The sequence below is a fragment of the Camelus dromedarius genome, chromosome 18, assembly GCF_036321535.1.
Source record: "Camelus dromedarius isolate mCamDro1 chromosome 18, mCamDro1.pat, whole genome shotgun sequence".
Lineage (NCBI taxonomy): Eukaryota > Metazoa > Chordata > Mammalia > Artiodactyla > Camelidae > Camelus > Camelus dromedarius.
This window is the reverse complement of record NC_087453.1, coordinates 20,564,600-20,582,454: the sequence shown is the minus strand read 5'-3', so window position 1 is coordinate 20,582,454 and position 17,855 is coordinate 20,564,600. Positions and strand designations below refer to the sequence as shown.

The 17,855-nt window shown below is 46.9% G+C and overlaps 1 protein-coding gene across 7 annotated transcripts in view; it reads right to left on the bottom strand.

Moving 5' to 3' along the window:
• PXMP4 (peroxisomal membrane protein 4) overlaps window positions 1–17,855 on the bottom strand; it is a 25,938-nt gene extending 8,083 nt beyond the window's left edge. The window contains exons 1-6 of one of the 7 annotated variants that reach the window (XR_010376629.1): window positions 17,659–17,855; window positions 14,326–14,388; window positions 11,983–12,037; window positions 11,626–11,824; window positions 8,928–9,007; window positions 8,385–8,544 (exon numbers count right to left, since the gene is read on the bottom strand). Coding sequence is in view for 5 of the 7 variants with exons in the window: in XM_031433974.2 (XP_031289834.1) it covers window positions 8,744–9,007; window positions 11,626–11,824; window positions 14,254–14,388; window positions 17,659–17,771 (711 nt within the window). In the remaining 2 variants the exon portion in view is untranslated. Of the gene's footprint in view, window positions 1–2,183; window positions 9,008–11,625; window positions 11,825–11,982; window positions 12,038–14,253; window positions 14,389–17,658 lie in introns of those variants that run through there. The other 6 variants (XR_010376630.1, XM_064475766.1, XM_031433975.2 and 3 more) reach the window with 6 other exon arrangements.

The window sequence follows — 17,855 nt, the reverse complement described above, 5'->3', positions numbered from 1 at the left end:
GAGTCCAAAGAGGTAGAAGCACCCAGGCCCATGATGCTCTGCCTGAAGACATCTTTCTCTTGATTCTTTCCAAGAGGCAAGACAGTAGAGGAATGATAGCCTGGGCTTCTAAATCTGGTGGATGTAAATGGGAATCGGAGTCTGTGTGACCTTGGACAAGTCAATTCACTCTCTTACAGCCTCACTCATTCAATCCACAGATACTTACTGAGCACCCACTATGTGTCACTCATTGTGCTAGGTGCTGGGGAGACAGCTGGAGGCAAAACAGACCCATCTCTTATACCTGGAGCTCACAGTCCAGTGGGAGAGTCAGAATTATCTATGTATCTGCACAATATGCTCATTAAGAAGTTTGACAAGTGACACAAATAGTTCAAAGCTATTTATTCCACATATACCACCTCCCCTAAACACACATTCTTAGCTTAAAAAAGTCTCCTAACAGGAACATCCCATTATTATAAGGAATGTGTAATTGGGAGAAATGATTCTACGGTGACTTGCTTTAATTAAGGGGCACAGAGACATCTATTGTTGAGTTCTGGCAGAAGGAGGTAGGAGTTTTATGTCTGCACCATCACATTCATCTCGAATAATCCCTTGTCACTACACTGAATTGTTTGACTGACGGTTTACTGTCCCCAGAGATGTTCTGTCACCATCCCAGTTCTGTCTGTGTCTGAACACAGGCCTCCTACCCATCAGAGAGGCCGTCCAACATAGGAGCAAGACTTGGGAGTCAGGCAGACCCCAACCATGTGGCTTGAGAACTTTGCTTGCCTCATCTGTAGAACAGTGGGCAAAGACTCCTTGTCAGAATAGATGTCAAGGTTAAATGAGAAAACAAGACAAGCAGAGTTTGAGAACTCGCCCACAGGTGTGATTTAATTTGCCCAGAGAATTTTTTTCCTGAATTATGAATTAGTTTAAATTTTTTAAATTGGGAAACGCTATACACAAACTCAAATATCTGGCTTAAAAAAACAAAACAAAACAGTAATATCTGGCAATACTAGGCAGGCCATCAGGGTGCTATCCCCCATTTAGCCAGAGCCTTGACCCTCTAGGCCAGCAGCGTCCCTGCCTGGCTTGCCTTGCTCAGTGACCTTACCTGCCCTGCCATCCCAGATACTGGAGTTTGCAACCCCTGATGCCTGTGCCTGGTACAGAGTAAGCACCCAATAAACATTAACCACTATTAGTGATATTATTACTGCCAAGGAACCAACCAGCACCAGCACAGCTCCCCTGCTTCACAGGTAACTAAAGAGAAGATGTTAACTTGGAAGAGTTGGGTAAGTGGATATTCATGGTGAAACAGGAGGCATGGAGCCTAGTGCCAACCAACAGCTGCCTGGCTGTGTGGCCTTGGCCAAGTCCTTGGCCATCAGCCGGTCCATGTGTTCAGTCAGGGTGGGCCAGGGGGTCCAAAGTCCAATGGAAGTGGACAGGTCTTAGGTCCATAAGTAAACTTCCCTTCCCCCAAGCACCCATTATTCCATGAGCTCATACTCTGGGGACCCCTCTCCTCTCCAAGGCCCACCAAGTGCCACTTCCTTTCTCTGCATCACCCTAACCTCTGAGGATGGATTGTGCTTTTCCAAGGAGACAGGAGAAAACCAGAGTGGCTATGCCTGCCCTGACCAGGGCTGCAGTGAGGGGGTGGGAAGCCCTTAGAAGAGAGGGACTCTATTTTTTCATCTGTAAAACGGGGTGATAATAATAATGATTATCGTGTTTACCTGATAAGGTTGCTGGGACATTAAATGAGTTATTAAAGTGCTTAGCGCAGTAGCCGGCACATAGAGAGCCCTCAGTAAATGTCAGCTGTTACTAGGAATGAAGGTGGATCCTGGAGCAGCTTGCCCACATCTCCTCTCGATTTTCCAAAGGAGAAAAGAAAAAAAACTCTTTGTTAGGCCACAAAACAGAAGAGTTTTCAAGCCTCAATCCCTGCCCTGCCTCCCAAACTCTACTAGGCTCAGGGACAAGGAGAAAAATACATTTGGATGGCAATGAAGTGTGTACATGAGACCATCCCATATTCCACTGATCCTCAGACTTTGTTTTTTCATCTAACCTCTCTGAAATTGAGGTGCATCATACCGTTAATGGAATGTCCATTTTTAGTCAGTGGCTCTTTTCTTTCTTAGGGGTTCAAAATAATGTTGGGCCTCATCTTTGATGGCATCTTCATGAGACAAGGTACATGAAAAGCGCTGGGCTGGGTGCCTGCCCTGTCCCAGGCCCTCATTGTTCGGTCATCTCCAGCCTCCCCAGCACATTTGAGGTCGGCCATGGTGGAGCAAGCCGCTTTTCTTTCTTTTTCTCATTTTCTCGCTGACACCTGCTGGCCTGCATTTGGTCCCCGGGCTGACAGGCACATGGCAAATGCGGTCAGGGAGGGGAGTAGGGAGGGCTCAGGGTGGGAAGAGAAAGGCTTTTTATAATATATTAAGATATTCAGGGAGGAGGAGCCAGAGATTCTCTCTCTCTCTCTTTTTTTTTTTTTTTTAACAACAACAACAAAAAATCCCTGCTGGAAGCCAGAGTTATATATATGCCAAACAGGCCAGGAAACCCAGCAGGCCTCCTAGAGCTGGCAATGAACCGAAACAGGGGCATTGTGTCCAGGCCACTGGCTGGCTGAGGGGCATTGTTAGGGCCTGGCCCTGTCTGGGAAGAGTGGGGCGGAGGGGGCAGGGGGAGTGTGTTCCCATGACTCCCTGGGGAGTAACAACAATCGGGGCCAGCTGGGAAGCTCGCATGCCAGGGGCCCAGTGGGCGGGTGGCTGGCCCCAGAGGGGCTGTGGAGGGCCCTAGGGGGCCAAGGAGGCGAGGGGGGACCTGTTTCTCAGCTGAAGGGGGAAGGCCTAAGGAGGGGGAACATGGGGGTGATTTGCTATACCCCTCTTTCACCCCCACCTCCAATAAGCTCTGGGCCCACTGAGTCTCTCTCCAAATTACACCCCAGATCTACCCACTTGTCACCACCTTGTGGCCCCACCCTGGTCCAGGCTGTCATGGTCTCTCCCTGGGACCACTCTGGCTTCCTCACTGGATCCATGTGGCCAGCCTGGCCCCCTACACTCCGTTCTCCACACACAGCTAGAAAGATCTTTCCCAAACGTAAATCACATCACTCTCCTGCTTAAACCTGTCAAAGGCTGCCCATCAGACTTAGAGGAAAACGCAAACCCCTTATTCTGGCCCATGATGCCTGCCTAATGGGCGCAGCCAGCCTCTGGGACTCCATCTCCCGTACTCCAAGACCCTGCAGTCTGTCCCAGCCACGTGGACTTCCTGCCAGGCCCTGGAATGCTTTTAGCTGTTCCCTCCTCAGGACCTGTGCACTTTGCAGATCCTGTGCTGTAAACCCGCTTCCTCTACATTTCTGCATGCTCTCTCCTCATCATTTGGGTCTCAGAGCAAACATCACCTTCTCAGAGAGGCCTTCCCTGGAAAACAGGCCGTGCCATTCTCTTTCCAAGTCATCCTGTTACACTGTTTGTATTAATAACTTCCTAGCGCCCCCCCACTCTGAAATGATCAAATTTGTATATTCATCTGTATATTTGTGTATTCAGTCTTCCCTCCCTGCACGGTAAGCCCCAGGTGAGCAGGAACTGGCTTCTTTCATGGCTAAATCCTAGACTCTAATATCACCTGGTACCTAGTACTTAGCAAGAACTCAGCCAGTATTAGCCATTATTTTTACTATTCCTACGCTCAGGGCTGGGTACACAATGTCAGCTGTCACAGGGTCAGGCTGGGAAGGTTACTCTCCAGCAGGAATTCCGAATCTGTGATTCATGAACCCAAGTTCCCTGAACCTGGGGAAAAAAAATTACATCTATCTTTTCACGAGTCTTTAACTGAAATGTAACATTTCCTTCAATTCTGAAGGTAGGCAACAAACGAGAGGCCTGTTAGCAGCAACCTGGGACTTTATCACCAAGAAAAATCACAGCTGCGGAGATGTTGAGATACTGTTTATGCTTATTGTGTCTGTAAAATCGTGGAAGTTTTGGACCTGCTACTAGATCTTGTTATTTACATATGTTAAAAAAGAACAGAGTTGGGAGGGTATGCTCAGTGGTAGAGTGCATGCATAGCATGCACGAGGTCCTGGGTTCAATCCCCAGGGCCTCCATCAAAGTAAATAAATAAACCTAATTATCTCCCCCCCAAAATAAAAAATAAAAACAAATTTAAAAAGAACATACACTGCTAAATCACAGGTTTTAAAAATATTTTGATAATGATTTCATATTGAATATAATTGTTGTCTTTTGTAATCCTATTGTATTTTCTGGGTTTTAAAAACAGCATTCTGAGAAGCGTCCGTAGGCTTCACCAGATGCCAAAAGGGTTCATGACACACACAAAAAAGACACCCTAAAAAGGAGTGTATTAAAATTGCTGATGTGGTCTGGCCTGGAGCCCTCTCTCAGCTGACGTCCAGCCCAAGAGGAGAGCTGAAGGGGGAGCCGGGAAGAGCAGGGCGAACAAGGTTTCCGATAGAGAGCCCACGACCTGCATCTCAGTTCTGCCTGCTCCAATCTTGTCTGTGAGCTTGTGAGCAGAGACATGTAACAGAAAGCAGGGCGCCCTCTCTAAGAACAATACTCAGAAGAGCCCAGCTGTCCCTCTGTCTTTGATCGGGGCCCGTGTGGCCTCCAGCTTGAAAGAGTCTTGCAGGAGACCTCTGGTTAAAATTAAAACCCTCTCACCCAAGATGCTTTTCAAGGCCGAAAGAAGACACATTCTATCCCTACGAATCTGGAACAAGACAAGGGGAGAGGAAAAAAATACCGTTTTATAAATGCCCTGTAATTCGTCACAGAAAGCAACCCATCGGAAGTCACGGGCTGTTGGCTCCAGGAGGCGGAGCACAGCACAATGTGCTGGTTTAGGCGGGTGTCAGGTTTAAAGCCGGATTTTTATAAACCCAAAACACACTCACGAGAGTGGGAGAAGTGAACAATGCAGGCAGACACGCCATCTCCAGGATCCTTTCTGGAGCTGCGATGCAGAAGGCAGGAGCCGTGAGCATCACAGAGGCGTCTTCTTGGCGCCTTAGCCTGTGAATCATCGCTCTCACATGGGTTCCTGAACGACCTCTAATTTGGAAGCGGAGCAGCAAAAAGGTTCCAGATTAACTCCAGTTGTGTCCTTCCCCTTTCACTCTGCGGGCCTGAGTGTCTAGCATCATCTACGATAAGGCTCAGGACATCTAGGGTGTTTGGTCTTCACGCTGATCACAGTAAGGACCTGCCTGAGATATCTGGGGACGGAGTGGAGGTTTGTGTTGGGGGGAACCGGCTCAAAGGAAGGACTCACTTTTGTATCAGATTATTAATCAAAGAGAAACCAAACACGCAGAGGACAAGGAGGACATGTCAAAGAGTTCTTGAGATGACAGTGCAGTGTAAAAGTTTCTTCTAAGACAGAGCTAGGTGGCTGCACTAGAAAGTGCTGACAGTGAGTGCCCCTGGCTGGGGCTGGGGGGAGGTGGGTGGAGCTGGGGTGTGGGGGGAACCTGACATACACTTTCTGTCATACACCTTCTGTACCATTTAAGTTTTGACTATGTATGTGTATTACTGATGAAATACTTTTTGTTTACAGCCCTGCATGTCAGAAGACCTCACAGGAATGTAGCAGGTGCTTAATAAGTACATGTTAAAACACTGTGCTGTTTTAGGAACTAGCATTTACGGAGTGCCTGCTGTGTGCCAAGGGCCCTCTGGCAATCCCCATTTTCCAGATCTTACAGAAATGGAGGCTTGGCGGGGAAGGAGCTGAGTGGGGACCCCTTCCAGGAGCCGGAGCTCTGCTCCTCCATGAGGACCATACCGCCTTCCTCCCTGGAGTGAGCAGTTGGAGGCACCAGATGCTTTGGCAGGATCCAGAGAGATGCCATCTGTGAGGGGAACCTATTCTTAGAGAGCAGAGACAGTCGGTGGTGGAAACGGCCCACCCCCAGCAGCAGTCGGGGGAAGTCAGGAGGGCAGGCAGCCAAGGCTTTACCTTCAGCTGGGGGGGGGGGGGGTTGGACAAGCTAAAAGCAGGGTGTACGCAGTTCTCAGGACCATGCCTCCTCCTTTTACATTCAGATGACATATTGGAAGTAACAGCAAACATTAACCGAGTGCTTACTTTAAAGGCATCGTATCATTTAATTCTCCAGGCAACCCATGAGGTGTGTGCTATTAAAATGCCTATTTTACAGATGACAAAACAGAGGCACAGGATGGTTAAGTCACATTCCCAAAGAAACAATGGGGCCAGGGCTGAACCCAGACACTCTGGCTCCAAAGCCTATGTCCTTGACCACCATATTATGCTGCCTCTCAACCTGCTGTACCAGAGGCCAATTTTAGTTTGGATTCCCACAATAGCAGACCCCAAGACAAGGTTTTGAGTGGGAAATGGTCCCAGGAAGCAATATCAGGGGCATGAGGAAGGGAGACAGGGGAGGAGGTGTTATCAAGTAAGTGACCACTGTGGGCAACTAGAGCTCAGTCCTGCCTGAGGGCTTCCAGAGGGGTGCTCTGGGTGCCAGTGACAGCTTGGTGAGGGGTGCAGGAGTGGAGCTACTCATGTCTCTGGTTGAGGGCTGCTCCCAGAATGTGTTCATCCTCCAGCGCTGCAGGTCTGGTGCAGGCTGGCAAAGCAGGTGCCAAGAGCAAGTGAGGAGCCCTTAGGCGGAAAGACACAGGGAGGCAGTTGGGAGGCTGGTGTGCACTGAAAGGGTAAGGTAGACAGGATGTGGGTGGGGCACCCCAGTGGCTGCTATAAAACCCACGTGCTGATGGACCCACTCCCCCTTCCCAATTACCTTGGGACCTCATTCAGCCTCCACAGACTGAACTAAGGAGCCTTCAAGATCACCCCCTCCAAGCTCACAGTACAACATGGTGGCTCAGAACACAGCAGTTAGAATCAGACCAAATCCCATCTTGATGACCTAATAGCTCTGTGACTTAGTTTTCTCATTTGTCACATGGGATACCCGCTAGCCCTGTATCATCCCTATGGCCTTGTTACTCAAGGTGTAGCTCAGAACAGCAGCAGCAGCAGAATCCGGGAGCCTGTGAGAAATGCAGAATCTCAGGCCCCACCCCAAATCCACTGAATCAGAATTTGCATTTTAATAAGATCTCCAGTGACTCATGTAGATATTTCTACTAGTAACTTCCAAAATACAAAAAGAGATTGAAGTATTCCTACTAGACCAAGGGTCTCAAATTGGTGGTCTGTGGACCAAATCCCCTGGAGACTGGATTGATTTGTCCAGCTTGGTGGTTTTAAACAATCAGTCTGACACACAAGTCTCCAGTTCACCACATCTCCATCACTCCCCACCACATAGCACCCAGAACATTATCATTTATGCCACTTGCCAGGTCCCTGTAGGCATTTGATTTTGTACCCCTATAACTAGCTAACATTTGCATAGCATAACTTAGCTTTCTAAATTTAAAGTAAGGCACTGAAAAAAAACCATGAACTTTGAAATCACATAGATCTCAGTTCAAACCCGCATTTGGCTATCATTCTAGCTGTGTTACCTTGGGCAAGTTACTTCTCCTCTCTGATCCTCACTTTCCACATCTGTGAAATGGGGATCAAAATACATACCTGCAAAGTCACTGTATGGATTAAAAATATTTTGTGCAAAGCACCCAGGAGGAGTAGGAACTCACTATATGGAAGTAATTAGTAGCACAAGCAGCTGTCATAGTTACACAAGTCCAGTGTGGACACCACGTACTATTACGATTATCCTCACTTTACTAAAAACTGAGGCTCTAAGAGGTTAAGAACCTTCCCCAAGGTTACACAGTGGTGGAGTGGGGACTCACACCCATGTCCTCTGGCTCTATATCTGCACTGTCCACTAGAATTTTCTGTGAGGATATAGTGTTGTATATCTGTGTGGTCCACTACTGTAGCCACTAGCCACACGTGGCTACTGAGCACTTGAAATGTAGCTGATCCAAATTGAGAAACGCTGTAAGTGTAAAACACACACCTGAGTTTGATGACCTAGTACAAGAAAAAGAGAATGTAAAAATCTCATTAATTTTTATATGTATTACATGTTGAAATGATATTTTAGAAAAATTAGGTTAAAAGATAAAATTCAACTTAATCTCACCTGCCTCTTTCCACTTTTTAAAAAATGTGGCTACAAAAAAATTTCAGTCACATATATGACTCACATTGTGTTTCTACTGGACAGTGTAAAGTCTAGAGCTTCTCTAACAGAACATCTAAGACAAGGAACTGAGTAGTTTCTAAGAACACATTTGTAACCCACTGCCTACCAGCCAGGAGCCCCTCTGTTACATAAGAACAGTCAAAGAACATACCCACCAGAAAGAGATGGCAGTGCCCTCCTCTGAGCTGGATGACCCCCGAGGCCCAGGCTGGGGTGTGACTTTCCCTGGTCTCACACAATCAGCAGCCCAGCTGTCATCACACCCAAGGTTCCTCAGCCCGATTCTGCTGTGTTCCACCAGTCAAGAGTACCTAATGGGATCTGAAAATCAGTGCTTTTGCTTTGGCAAAAGGAACCCTGGGCTAATAAAAGTTAGAGTCTGAGATGCCAGATCTGGAAAAGGCAGGCTCCTCTGGGATGATTCGCTGATGGAGCCAATCTCAAGGCACGGCTGGACACCATCCAGCACCGACTTGGGTGTGGGGTCTCCATGAGCACCTGGGGGCTGCGTTACTTGGAGGGGCGGCTCTTGTTGTAGATGAGGAAGTCTGAGATGTCGTGCCACACGTTGCTGTCCTCATACAGGTAGGTCATGGAGGACTGCAGCGAGGGCTGCAGCGTGGGCCGGTGGTACTCGAAGAGCCACAGCACCAACCCCCACACCAGCCCGCTGAACAACCGGGATGGTTCCCACCTGGGCTCGGGGATGTAGCCCTTCTCCATGCCCAGGCGGCACAGGGCAAACAGGATGCGTGACATCAGGTACATGTTGATCTGCAGGGAGGGAAGGACGGGGGATTACAGGTGGGCACAGCCACTGGGAACCTTCTGCCCACCCCCATGTCCGGGGCACTGCCTGTGCACTGATCAGTGTTCTCCAAAGATGGTGTACAAGGTGATTAATACTATTATTTATGCCTTTAATTTATTATTCTTTATCATTAAACTTTTTTTGTTTTGTTTGGCAGGGGAGAGGGTTAGGTTATTTATTTGTTTGTTTGTTTGTTTATAACAGGCACTGGGGATTGAACCCAGGACCTCGTGCATGCTAAGCACGAGCTCTACCACTGAGCTATACCCTCCCCTCTCTTCAGTAACAATTTTAAAAACGAATATATCTACACAGTTCAAAACTAAAAGGTAGCTCGACACTGAAAAACACAATCTGTATAACAAAAAAAATCGATAAACTGGATCTCATCAAAACTCAAAAAATTTCGGTTGTGAAAGCCCATGTGAAGAGGTTGAGAAGAAAAGCTAAAGACTGGGAGAAAATATTTACAAACACATATCTGACAGAGATTAGTATCTGGAATATACATATATTTTAAAAAACTCTCAAAGCTCAACAGTGAAAAAAGAAACAATCCAGTTAGAAAATGGGTAAAAGACATAAACAGATATTTCACTGAAGAGGATTACACTGAAGGAAAATAGACACATGTAAAATGGTTCAACATCATTGGCCATCAGGGAAATGCAAATTAAAACCACAATGAGATAGCACTACGTGCCTAGCAAAACGTCTAAAATTTGAAACATAATAAACTAAATGCCAGCTAGGATTGGAGAAACTGGATCACACGTATATTCCTGACAGGAATGTAAAATAGTACTGTCACTCTGGATAACAGCCGGGCAGTAAAACTAAATAAGCACGTACCATGTGACTTAGCAATTGTGCTCCTGGGTATTTATCCAAGAAGTGAAAACTTATCTTCACCAAAAATATGTACAAGAATGTTCTTAACAGCTGCATTCCTAATAGCCAAAGGCTGGCAACAACCCAGATGTCTTTCAACAGGTACATCCACACCATGGAGCACTACTCAGTAACGAAAAGTGATGAACAGCTGATACACACAGTAACTTGGATGAATGGCCAGGGAATTATGCTGAGTGAAAAAAGCCAATCCTCAAAGGTTACATACTATAATGACTCCATTTCTATAACATTTTTGAAATGACAACATTTTCAAAATGGAGGTCAGAGCAGTTGTTGCCAGCAGTCAGGGAAAGGAGGGGAGCAGGAGGGTGATGCGTGTGACCAGGATTCCTAGATTTGGGAAGTTCACAGACCAGTGAAATTTCTATCAAAAAAGCAAACCTGCAGAAACTTTCCCAGAAAACGAAATTCTCATATCCATAGACTCCACAATTTCATGTCTAGGAACTTATGGACAGACTGATGCAAGTGCAGGAAGACGTCTGAACAAAGATGTAGACTGCAGTGTGTGTGTAATGGCAAAAGGCTAGATGTCCCCTAAATGTCCATCCAGAGGAGACTGAGATCAAGGCTGGCCCATTCTGTCAGCACAGACTTCTGCTGATGTTATAAAGGATGAGGGATGACAAGAAAGGTCTCCGAGATACACTGTTACAGGAAAAAAAAAAGTGTAGTATGATCTCACTGGTGGAAAATTCCTACTGTGTAGACTGATGCGAGCACAGACAAGTTCTGCAAAGCTACACAAGACTCAGGTAAAGTGATTGCTTCTGGACAGCGGCTTAACAGTTAGAGGGGAACAGGGACTTTCTTTTCAATTTAATTACTAATTCTATCAAGGTATATCTCAAGCATCTGAAAGTGTGCCAGGCACATAGTGGGTGCTTACTCTGCATTTTTATTTATTTATTTTAAAATTTTACTAGTTTTTAATTTTTTTTTTGTCTGCATGATTTAAAACGTAAAAATAAAACATTATTTAAAAAATTTTTTTAATTTTATTTTATTTGTTTGGGAGGAGGTAATTAGCTTTATTCATTTATTTATTTTTTTTAGGAGGTACTGGGGAATGAATCCAGGACCTCAAGCATACTAAGCATGTGCTCTACCACTGAACTATACCCTCCCTCCAAAACATTATTTTTATAATTTAAGAATATTTAAGAAGTTTGTGGGAGGCAAACTAGAAAGGCTGCCAACTTTTTACATTACCCAAGAAGGATGTTAAAACAGTAACAGCAGCAACAATTAGCATTTAGTTTCACTATCATTTCATTAAAAAAATAGAATTTAACCCGGAAAAAGAGGTAATTCTTTGAATGTACTAGGTTTTGCTTTATGAAAATCTTACTACAGGGTCATTCTTTTTTTCCTTACTTCACTGAAGAGCGGTTGTTCGGTTTTTTTTAAATCTTTGCCCCCAGGGAGCAGCACACATGGATTTTGGCAACCATGGAATTCCGACAAGGTGCTTGGTTAACAGATGGGGAAAGTGAGGGGGAAGTGATCTTTCCAAGGTCACCCAGGCACTGGTGCATCGCAGACCTTCGGACATGGAAGGGAGCCAAGAGCTCATTTCTTTGACCGCCACCCCCAACTCTACATCTGAACCCCGTCCCACTCCCCACCCCTTCCCACAACCCCCACCCCGGGGGAGGATCTTTACCTGGCTGTTGATGGTACTGTTGTTTCCAAATACCAGCAAGCCCCCAATGAAGGCAGCCAGGAATGAGTGCACCTGGTAGGTCTCCCCCTGCAGGTGGGACTGCAGGGCGCAAAGTCCCTTGTAGGTGAACACAAAGCTGGCCAGGTTCCGGGAGTGGGTGTACGTGGCCTGTAGGATGGCGCGCAGCTTCTCCTGGAGGCTGCACAAACATAGGCAGCCACCATGAGTGCAGGCCCAGCCGCTCCCAGGGCTTCTATCCACGGGGCATGCAAAACTGACACAGGCAAGGAGCTCGTGGGCAGATGCTCATTCAACCCCGGGCCTCTCCCCTCCCTGTCCTCAGGGCTGCTCCCTCACTTGATTCAGGCCTTGATTCCAAGCCACCTTCTCCAAGAGGTCTTCCTTGACCACCCTATACAAAAGAACGTCCATCATATTCCATTCCCTTATCCTCCTTTTCATTTACTTCATAGCTCTTACCACCACCTGACATTTATATGCTTGTTTATTATCTCCCCACAACTCCCACCCCATCCCAGTGGAAGCTACCAGAAAGTGGTGTCTATATCTGGCTTGTTCATCCTCAGGGCCCAGAACAGGGCCTGGCACATAGTAGATGCTCAATAAATTTGGGGTGGGGAGGAACATGTGAAGAAATGAATGAGTGAGTGAGTACATACTATGTGCTGGATCTAGGGATACAATTCTGAGAAAAAAATAGATCTGCTTGCTGCCCTCATGAGGTTCATGATTTAATGGGAGAGGGAAATATGAAATGAATAACCACAAAACAAAGGTCAAACTTCGACTTTGACAAGAGATGATCCTGGGATGTGAAGGATGAAGAGTTGAGGAGGTCAAGTGGAAAGAGGAACTGAATCCTAGGCAGCGGGATCAGCATGTGCAAAGGTCCTGAGGAGGGACAGAGAATGGGGAGTAAAGGAACAGAGAGAAACCGTGAAGGCCTGAGCAGAAAATGTGTGGGGCAAAGGCTGTGGGGGAGAGGCTGTGCTAAGTTTTGTCTTCATCCGGAGAGAAGTAAACATTTAAGTAGGGCAGATGATTTGATCTGTCTTTTAAAAATCACTAGGGGGCAGTCAGGAGACTCCGAGAGAGAAGCAGAGTATACTCTGGAAGATCAAATGAGGGACAGCAAACACAAGTGCCCTCAAGGCTGAACACGGGCCCAGTTGCCAGCTCTAAGGCAAGAAAGCCAGATTTTCCAGTTTTTAAGTATTGGCACAAATACTGCCTATGAAATGTTTCCAGAATCTGAACACCTCTCACCTCCACTGCTACCTTCAAGGTCTGAGCCACCAGAGTTGCTCACCTGGATTATTGCCACAGCCCCTAATTTACACCTACTTCTGCCCTTGACCCTGCCCCTATCTGTTCTTAATCTGGCCACAAACTCTTCACTTTCATGCTATTAAAAGATAAGTCAAATAGTGGCATGTCCCTGCGCGAATTCTTCTAACAATTTCTTGTTTAACTTAAAGGAAAAGCTAAACTCCTCTCTATGGCCTAAAGCTGAACAGGATGAACCCAGGTCACCCATGTGACCTTCCTCTCTGTTTTCTCCCCTGCAATCCCTCTGCTCCAGCCTCCTCAAACTCACCAGGCACGGTCCCAACTCAGGGCCTTTGCACTGGCTGTTCCCTTGGCCTGAAATACTCTCTTCCCTGATACCACTTGGCCAACTCTTCCATCTCCTTCAAGTCTTTACTTGAATGTCACTATCTATTTAATTCTGTACCCTGCTCCTCCTCCAGCACCCTGGATTCACTTTCTCTCTTTCCCTGCTCTAATTTTTCTCTCCCACAGCCCATACAATCTTCTAACATACCACATACCTTCCTTATTTATTGTGTTTATTTTCTGCCACCCCCTGCTAGAATGCAAGTGCTACAAGGGCAGTGATCATTTTGTTTTGTTCACTGCTAAAACAGTGTCTGGCACACAGTAGACACTCAGTAAATAGTGACTGACTGGATGAATGAGTTTCATTTAAAAAAAATGATTTAGGGGGCAAAAACTAAAACAAAAATAAACTTTAAAAGGAAAAATGCATAAAGAAAACAATCTTGCAAGCTGGATTTGAGCAGAAGGCTGTCCAGGTGTAATTCTCACAAGTTCCAGGTGAGGCTACATACATTTAAAAACTCAACCACAAGGCGATTTCCAAGAGGAGCCTCCAGGGAAGTTCTGGGAGACCAGAGGAAGGCCAAGAAATTTGAGCAATGGCAGGAGGTCGTGGACAGTTTTCCTGAGAAAGTGATCCTGAGAGAACAGCATGGGTTGCCAGGAAGGAAAGAAAGGTAGGTGGAAGAGGAAAGGGCACTCCTGGTGGGGGTACTGCATGAGAAACATCTGGGGGTGGAACCGCACGCGGCATATGAATGGGCGGCAGCAAGTTGTATGTGCCAAGGGCTCCCCAGGGCAGACGTGGGTGAGGAGGGGGAGACACAGCTGAGGTCAGGCCACAGAGGGCCTTGAGGGCCACACCTGGAAGTTGGGCTTCTTTGGAGGACAGCAAGGGCAGGGGAGTTTTCAAGCAGGAATAACAGAATCAGACTTGGGCTTTAGGAGGTGGTAGTGAGGACAGGCTAGACTCAGGTAGGAAGCTACCTCAACAGTCCTGGCACTGAGAGCTGACCACACTCTCTCCTAGTTTGAGGGGTGTGACGAGGGGATGGGTACCTGCCACTCCGGAAGAGAAAGGTCATGACCAGTGCGTGAGGGGCCCGGATTTTGGCTCCATAGCTGTAGAAACAAAAGAAAACAGTTATTACAGCACCCCTGCACCACAGTTTCTTTCTGAGCTCTCTCTTAGACTCCCTGTGCCCTCTCTCCACCCCTAACCCTAACATCATTTTGGGAGGGAAGATAATGCTGGCTTTCAAGTTAGATCTGGGTTTGAAGTGGGTTGTACGAAGGAAATACTATTTGGCGCCAAAGCCCTTCCACCCTTCCATGTTTTGCTGTATAAACTTGGATAAATCATTTAACTTCTCTGAGCCTCCCTTCTCCCAACAGTAAAAAGTCTTCTCCATTTCAGGGTTGCTTCTGGCAGTTAAGGATGTAGCACATGCAAAAGTTCCCAGTTCAACCAATATTAGCGTCTCTGCCTTTCCTGTTCTTCGTATAAGACTCTTCCTTCTCCAGCTGTCTGGCCCTGATCTTACCAGGCTACAAGGTTGAAAAATCTTTGACAACCTCCTTGAGACAATGGTCATAGCCACATATTGTTGCCATGTAAGTATCTGTGAGGTTTGTTGGAAACAGCAAAAGACTGGGCTCAAACCTGTGTCCATCCACAGGGGGCTGCTGGGTACATAAATAATGGACTCACGGTTCTGTGAGACAGGACACAGCTGTAAAAGAACGAGGTGGCTCTATGAGTGCTCTGTGCTCTATTAGAGCAAGGTGTGTAAAGCGCATAATTGTATAAAATGAGGTAACTCATCTATAAACCTAAAATTATTTCAAAATAAAAGGCTTTAAAGGTGTAGGGGATGAATATATGTATTTGTATATGCAGACAATATTTCTGGAGACGTAAGAGACAGGACACAGGGTCACCTCCAGGGAGGGGACTGAGTGACGGAACGATGGGGTGGGCAGAACTTTACAGCATCTAACTTTTTATACCTTTTGTGAATATGTTACCTAATTTTAAAAAATAAATTAAATTTAAAATGTTAACAAGTGAAAGCTAGGGGTATCATGGCAGTGGCCATGCTGAATGGCTTATTTTTTTGCAGCCTAGCACTGGACAGGACCCTCATCCTGGCCCCAGCCAGCTCTGTCCCGTCTCCTCCAAAGTCAAAGAGGCCCTCAGTCCCCTCCAGCTGGCCAGGGCTAAAAGGCCCCTTCCTTATACCCCAACACAAGTGGAACCATGCCCCCAACTCCCTACATCCACTAGGCCCCCTTCCCAGAATCCTCAGACTCAGGTGGAAGCCAGTTACTAGCACTCACAAGATTACTCCATGTCCTGAAAAAAGGGATGCCCTGGATTAAAAAGGATTTAAAGGACATGACAGATGCAGTGTGATGTCCTGGAGGACCTGGTCTGGACAAACTCACTAAAAAGGATATCTGGGGGACAACTGGGACAATTTGTCTATGGACTGGATAGCAGTCAACATTATAGGATTAATTTATTACATGTAATCATGATAATTTAGCCATACAGGAAAATGCTCTTATTTTTAGAGATGCACATTGATAATATTTAGGCAGAATATCAAAGTGAGTTAAATTTTACAAAGTTCATATGCCTCAGTCATCCACCCTGCATGGTTGGCCTCTCTTGACAAAGAGCACATTCTTTTCCACCTCCAGGCCTTTGTTCAAACCATTCCCTCTGCCTGGGATGCCCTTCTCCCCCTAGTAAAGTCCAACTCAGCCTTCAAAATACCACCATCACCTCCTCTGTAAAGCATTCCTGATCACCTGGTATTGCCATGGTAATCTAATGATCAGTCTCCCCACTTTGACTCCAAGTCCTTACAGATGAGCACGAGCCACTGATCTTATCTCAGGGTCCACCCCACCCTGGTCACACCAAAGCTTGACTGATATGATCTGGCCAGACCCAGCGGGAACCAACTTCTACATGCCTCTGGGTGCCCATGGAAGCCAAGAGCCTGGTGCTGGGCATCCTTCGGTTTGAATCCTAGCTCCAACCCCTGACTAAGTAATGTGACCATGAGCAATGTGTTTTCCTTTCTAAGCTAGTCTTCTCATCCAATAAAATGGGAACAATGGCAACTCCTACCTTGCACACTTAATCATTCATGTGATTAATATTTGAGAGCCTACTATGTACCAGATACTAGGAAAACACCAAGGAACAAAATAGATAAAAATTCTGTCCCCATGAAGCTCATTTTCTAGTGAGAGAGACAGAGTAGAAAAACAGGATACCTAAGTGAACTGCTTAGTGTCAGATGGTGACAAGAACTATGGAGAAAAATTAAGTAGGGAAGGAGGTGGGACGGTCAGGAAGGGTCTCATTGAGGCAGTGAGGGAGTGAGCCAAGCAGACGTCCATGTGAATATAACAATAACAGCAGCCAATAGTTATTACACACCAGGCTCTGTGCTAAGCTTTTCACATATATTGACTCAATCCTCTGACAATATATGTACTATCATTGGCCCCATTTTACAGAAACTGAGGCTTGGAGAGGCTACATGACTTGCTCAAGATCACAGAGGTAGGTGGCATCAGGATTTAAACCAAGGCGGTCACATCCTCACCATTTTGCCATGCTACCTCTAAAATGGCAACTCCAAGAGGATGCAGATCTTTGTTGGGTTTATCCTCTACTGTATCCCCGGTTCTGGCACAGTAGGCTCTCAATAAATGACAGCCTTTATATATGAAGCTTAAAGGAAGTTGAGCTCCTCTCCAGGCACCAGCCAAGGGAAATGACCCCAAGATTTCCTCTTCTGCAGGTCTAATGGCCATGTAGGAATTAATTTGCCCAGCAAATATTTACATTTGTGTCGGCCTCGGGCCTATGTCCCAGGAGTCCCCTGTGCCAGATGAGGACTTAGTTCTAGAGTCATACAGATGAGGAGTGAGAAGTAGATGTGAACTGACCGGCAACTTAATAGGAGGAGCATAGGAAGGAGCCTCCTCCGACCTGCTAAAGGCCAGAGTCTGGCTTCTCACTTGTGTACACGGGGCCTCTGTAGCCAGACAAGCCCGAGGGCACATGGAGGTGGGGAAGCTGGGCCCAAAAGAGGGGATATAGGGGCTGACATGGGAAGTTGTCAACGCAAGAGGGCCAGGTTGCAAATCACAGAGGACCCAGAAACAGCATAGTGGGAGCCCCAACTCAGAAGGCGCTCAGAACCCAAAAGCCAGAGCCCATTACGCCCACGGTGGACATCGAGACCTGGAGATACACTAGGGCTGCTCTGGGGCGCACAGCGTGCCGGTGCTGGGCCCAGAACCCGCTTCTCCGACCCCAGCCAGACCGATCCTTCAGCCCCTGCCCAGTCTCCCGGCCCCACTCACACTGCCCCGTTCCGGAAGCCCTTAAGCATAGCCAACACAGCGTGGTAGCGGCGTTTGCGCAACAGTGCGTTGACCGCAAGGAGCAGAGTCTGCAGCTGCGGCGGGGCGGCCATGGTGCGCGCAGCGGGGTGGCAGGCACCGAGCAGGACGCGAGCTGACAGCCCCGGATCCTCCCGGACAGCCTGAAGCGCCGGACA